The following is a 6178-nucleotide window of genomic DNA, read 5'->3' on the forward strand; positions in this document are numbered from 1 at the left end:
CTGCCATCTCAAACCAATGTATTTTATTTTATTTTATGTTTTGGTTTTTCGAGACAGGGTATCTCTGTGTAGCCCTGGCTGTCCTCAAACTCAGAAATCCACCTGCCTCTGCCTCCCAAGTATTGGGATTAAAGTCATTCACCACCACTGCTCAGTTGTAGTTTGTTCTTAAGAAAGCCCATTCTTTTTTTTTTTTTCCAAGACAGGGTTTCTCTGTGTAGCCCTGGCTGTCCTGGAACTCACTCTGTACACCAAGCTGACCTCAAACTCAGAAATCTGCCTGCCTCTGCCTCCCAAGTGCTAGGATTAAAGGTGTGCGCCACTACTGCTCTGCAAGAAAGCCCATTCTTAAAGCAGCGTATAGCCAGCAGATGGTGCAGTAGAACACCAACCAAGTGAGGATGCCTATAAAGCACACCAGAATGATGTTCCCACAGAGGGCTGCTGGCCGAGGCACTCCATCTATGATGCTAACTCTAGCAATGGAATGACAACGTTTTTGTTGAAAGTAATTAGTTTCATGTTCTTATTTTGTCTAACTGCAACCAGATTCATAAACACCAACAGTCCCATTAATAAACATTGGTGTATTCAACTGATTAAGCACCAAGAATGTGACCTTATCATTCAAAACATCAGCTTGAATATATAACTGTAGCTCTTCATTTATAGGTAGTTTGTTATGTCCTTAGAAAGTAATTCCAAGCATTCCTTATAAGTTTGTATTGTAAGGGATAGTTCAAGGGGAAAAAAAAAAATCAAATGGACAGATGGATGGATAAATAAAGGCAGGAAGAGACGATTCTATCCCATAATGGCAAGAAAATTATTTCTAGCTAAGGTCTGAAACCTCAAAGGTTAATTCATGAGGGAGGATTTCTGGTGGTCCACACTAACAAATACCTAACTGAGGCAGACAAGGCAATAAAAGATCACATTCACATCCCTACATAAGAAACCCTAGACTTTAAAAAGGTTTATAAACAGAAATCTAAGGCACACACAACACTAACTCAGATCCACACGTATATGTATCTCAGGAGCATCCATCCGGCTCCTCGTGCAGGATGGAATGAAAGTCAGTGAACGCGCCTTATTTACAGTCCCTTGCTCTTCCTGAACGTGCCTCGGTCAGAGGCTGACTCTCTGCACCATGGATTGTGGTTAATAAGTTATTCTCTAGAGAGCTTACTGCAACGGCTTACATTTGCACCAAGAATGGGGTAGTTGTGGGCTTCTTGTGGCATCTCTGAGAAGCACCATCAGGGTCCCTGAAGGACAGGAACCCTAATCCAGATCCAAAGACCCCAACCCCAGCAGTGGCAATAGCACCTGTGCGTTTGGATCTCTCGGGAAGGTCTCCTGGTTCTAGGCTTTTCTGTCTGGAGAAATCACTTGGTATATAAAAAAGTCAATTAAACAATGGGCAGAACACTGGAACACGAAAATAATCCGGATGCTGATTTTACTTGTGACCTTCAAAATAGAGGATGACTAAGCAAGTTTGGGTTCCCATTTTCCTAAACCTGATAGGGCAAGTTTAATGAATAGTTTGGCTCTCAATATTACCATGGGACTCCAGGGTTAGGGTGACAATTCTAACACAACCATGTCCCCTCAATTATCTCTATGGAATATTTCCTTCTCATTTGGGAAGGACATGTCACTTAATCATGTATTTTCTAGTCTTGAAACACTGGTAACTTTTGACTGATCCCAATTTGCCTCCTCTTCCTTTGAAAACACCCGTCATGGGTCACATAGTTAATTGACGAGGCGACTTCAGAAGACAGTATTTTTTCTAGTTAAAAAGGGGAAATTGATATTGGTGGCATCTTGTATTTTCAATTGTTTTTAGAGACCCTCTATTCTCTAAGTAAAGAACAGAAGCCATGTATTATGTGAGTACAGGCTGAGGTTAACAGGATGGGACTCTACCCAGCAAGAACAAACGACTTCTCTGGTATTCAAATACGCACACATAATAGACAATAGGATTCTGCTACTATACTATTTCAAGTTACTCTTAAAAGTAGAAAGTGCTTTTTAAAATATATACATTTATAGTTAGCGAACAGCCTCCAACCATCACTAGAATAGAGAATTACTTTATATAGGAGAAATGTTTTAAGAGAAAAAGCGTTTCATTGGTTTACTTCAAAGAAATGGGCAGACACGATGTCAATGATTGGAAGATGCTTGAGCAATGGCACCATAAAACAATCACTCAGCTCATCACTCCTTGTGTTGATGTGGTTAAAGCACCAGGAACTGTGTAGAGTTAACACTACATCTTGGTCTTTACTTCTTATTGCAGGAACCTGTTATAAACCCTCTGAATAGTAAACAAACCTAATGTAAAGCACCAGACTCTATGGTTCTAGCATGGCCAACACCTAACCAAGATGTTTCTTTAAGTATTTAAAACTATAAAAATTTGATTTTTGCTGAAAATTTTCACCTTCTACCAATTCTCAAAATGTAATCACAGTTAAGTACTCACCGCCCCCCTTTTTAAATTTTTACCTCGGAGTTGAAATGGGCGAAATGAAGCTACAGCAAACAACAGAATGACTTTCTTTTTAACAGCACCGAAAAAAACTACACCACATTAGCAAAGGCATTACAGGAGAGAAGCCTTTAGACCCAACGATTGTAGGGTCCCGCGACATGAGTGAGAGAGTATGGGGACACGGTAACAACGTTGTCTCGGGTTATGGTTGATGCAACTCGAGAAGGAATTTGGTGTGATAAATTGGCTTCGGGGGATACATCAGCACACTCCCGGTCTGCGGGCTTTTTTTTCGTTACTTTTTTGCATTTACACTTAATTTTGTTGATATCAAAACCATGGTTAGGCTTGTTTAGGCTTTTGTGCTGGTAGAATACAAGGGACACACGAAAGGGGACCCCTCGTTTGGGGGAGCGCAAAGAGGTGGTAGCATGAAGCTCCTTCCGAGCGCACTCAATGAGCACCGAGCCGTGAATGGGTGCTATCGCCACGCCACCAAAGGTAGGATCGGCATAGATCTCCTCACTGTCTGACCAGAACTCATCAAGTTGAGGCAAGTTATCGTCCTCGGGGCGCTGAGGCTCATCCGCTTCACAGTGCCGTTCATCTTCCACTTGACAGGAAGCCAGTTTCTGAGGATTGCTGAGGAATGGGAACTGCTGGTTTGATGGGTTAGGAGTTAGCTGCTCAGATGGACTAGTGAGAGGCTCAGCATGAACGGGAGAATCTGCTGTGGGAAGAGACTGGTGAGGAAGAGCAGCCACGTCAGCAGGCTGCACCGGTCCAGTACATTCCCCAGCAGCTGCATTAGCACCACTGTGTGCTCCAGAAGGCATTGTGCAGTGGAGACTCTTACTTGTTTCTGCAAACCCACCTGAGGCTGTTTTACTGTACGTACAGGTAGATTTTTCTGCAGAGGAAGTCTGCAGGGGGAAGAAGTCTGTAGATTCCTCTTTCACTAGGTGAGAAGTAGATGACGCTGATGAAAAGCTCTTAGTGTTATGTGAACCTTGAAGAAAAAACAAAACAAAACAAAAACACAACTATCTCACTAGTAGTTCATAGACACAACGTGACACCCAACAAGCATGAAAACAACCACAGAAGCTGTTGGGCACCCGGGGCTCCCTTTGGGTTCCCAGAGATCCTATTCCCTCTGAGACCAGCAGTACCTGATTTATTGTGGTTCTCCTTCATTTTGGCCCTCTTCCCACATCGAGGAACAGGCTCCATGAAACGTAGTCGCCTCTTCCTGGTTGGCCCATTGACTTGGATGGCCCCAGATTTGATTTTGGCTTTCATCCCTTCCACGGAGCCAAATTCATCAGTGTCTGCAAGCCGGTATAGTGGCAGGACGTGGAGCTGCTCATCCTCGGGACAATTTGTGTCACGGCCATCTGCTCGAATCAACGTACACACCTGAGGAACAGGAGGGGGATAAGGCATGTTCTAGCGAACTACAGCAGGTGTGTTGATTTTGACAAACAAACAACAACAACAATAACAAACCTGGCCACCTAGACGCATATATTTGAAAGGATCTATTGGAAGGAGATCCAAGAGTCTTAGTATCCTGATTGCTGGGATTAAAGCCTTGTCCAACAACAAATATTTGTTTTCTATACATACTCTAGTGGTATGAGTAGTTTGGACCTCATAGACTAATGTGTTTGAATTGATGACCCATGGGAAGTGGCACTATTAGGAGGCATAATGGAGGAAGCGTGCCACTGTGGGGGTGGACTTTTGAGGTCCTATGCTCAAGTTCCACCCAGGGCAAAAGAGACACTCTCCTGGCTGCCTTCAGATCAAAATGTTCCTTCTGCATGCAGCACTGTATCTGCCTGGATGCTGCCATGTTCTTGCCAAGATGATAATGGACTGAACTTCTGAAACTGTAAGCCAGCCCCAATTAAATGTTGTTCTTTATAAGAGTTGGTGTGGTCATGGTGTCTGTTCACAGCGATGGAAACCCTAAGACACACACCTTACAATCAAAAATCTTTTTGAATACAATGACATTTTAGGAGCACACCTAAAGCATAAAGGACTAAAGTACTCAGTGCATACCACGGTGCTTCCGTTGTGCATGTTGTGAATGTCCTTGTGAGAATGGGCACAGAAATCCATGCAACAAGTGACACCGGAGAAAGGACGTCCCACTTCATTACCAAGTCGACAGTCTCCAGCAACTTCTTCATATTCCACCTTAGAAATAAATGTCAAAACTGTAAAATAAGATTTGTTTTGTGTGGTTCTGTCTGCATATGGGTCTGTGCACAACCTTGCACGCGTGTTCAGATATCAGAAGAGGGTGACAAAACTAGACAATTTTTTTGTTTGTTTTTTGTTTTTGTTTTGTTTTGTTTTGTTTTGTTTTGTTTGGTTTGGTTTTTTTGAGACAGGGTTTCTCTGTGTAGTTCTGACTGTCCTGGAACTCACTTTGTAGACCAGGCTGGCCTCGAACTCAGAAATCCACCTGCCTCTGCCTCCCGAGTGCTGGGATTAAAGGCGTGTGTTTTTGTTTTTTGAGACAGGGTTTCTCTGTGTAGCCCTGGCTGGCCTCGAACTCAGAAATCTGCCTGCCTCTGCCTCCCAAGTGCTGGGATTAAAGGCGTGCACCACCACCGCCCAGCAAAACTGGACAGCTTTGAGTGGGGCTATGAAATCTATATCTTCCAAATATCAGCCAGCAGCATCCTAACCGACCCGTCCACGATTCCTTCCCTGCTATACTCTGGGTGTGAGCTTGTTGTGTTTCCACATACACTGATATATGTGGAAGTACCCAGGTAGGGCAATAAAAGTATATCAAGGTCTCGTAGGCAAGATGGCTCAGTGGATAAAGGCACTTGCTGCTGTGGCAGGGGAGCTGAGTTAGAACCAGTAGCAGGCATGAACTCTCCACCTCCAAACAAACGCAATGAACACCCTAATCAGATACAGAGGTGCTGGGCTGGAGAGATGGCTCAGCAGTTAAGAACATAGACTGTTCTTCCGCAGGAATCAATCTGGTTCAAATCCCTGCATGCACATGGCAGCTCAGAAATGTCCGGGATTTCAAGATCTGACATCCTCACACGGACATGCAGGCAGGCAAAATACTACTGTACATAAAATGAAAAAAAAAATTTCATTAGAATATGCTGGCAAGAAGTTCCAGTGTGTGTGCGCGTGTGTGTGTGCGTGTGTGTGTGTTACAGAGAGTTTCTCCATGTAGCCCCTGGCTGTCTGTGTAAAACAGGCTGGCCTTGAACTCAGAAATAATATGTCTTTTTTCTGCAGGATTTCCAAGCACTTAGATTAAAAAAGTTTTTGAGCCATCGCCCCCAGCAGAGCAGGTACTCTTAACCACTGAGCCATCTGTGATAAGCTAGGTCTCTTGCACTTCAGGCTGGACTCCCACCTAGGTCTGTCCTGCCGAGAGTTTTGTTCATCTCTGGCAGTTCTGGAGATCCTAAAGGATAACGAAGCACTACCTCACAACTGAAGGCCCCACTTCCGCCCAAGGCAGAATTCAGTCACTGACACTCTGAAGTCTAGGCTAGACAGGAGCATAGGAGGCTCTCTCAAAACCCAACAGGAGGGCTGGAGAGATGGCTCAGGGGTTAAGAGCACTGACTGCTCTTCCAGAGGAGCTGTGTTCTTTTTTTTTTTTTTTTTTTT

At 44.0% G+C, this 6178-nt stretch overlaps 1 protein-coding gene across 2 annotated transcripts in view; it reads right to left on the reverse strand.

Moving 5' to 3' along the window:
• Nucleotides 1-550: 550 nt before the first annotated feature.
• Tet1 (tet methylcytosine dioxygenase 1) overlaps nucleotides 551-6178 on the reverse strand; it is a 68552-nt gene continuing 62924 nt past the window's right edge. For both annotated transcript variants that reach the window (XM_021205053.2, XM_021205052.2), the window contains 3 exons: nucleotides 4583-4720; nucleotides 3685-3931; nucleotides 551-3521 (listed from right to left, as the gene is read on the reverse strand). In XM_021205053.2, coding sequence (XP_021060712.1) covers nucleotides 2641-3521; nucleotides 3685-3931; nucleotides 4583-4720 — 1266 coding nt within the window. In that variant the 3' untranslated portion in view covers nucleotides 551-2640. The remainder of the gene's footprint in view (nucleotides 3522-3684; nucleotides 3932-4582; nucleotides 4721-6178) is intronic.

Source organism: Mus pahari, chromosome 9 (assembly GCF_900095145.1).
Source record: "Mus pahari chromosome 9, PAHARI_EIJ_v1.1, whole genome shotgun sequence".
NCBI classification, from domain to species: Eukaryota; Metazoa; Chordata; class Mammalia; order Rodentia; family Muridae; genus Mus; species Mus pahari.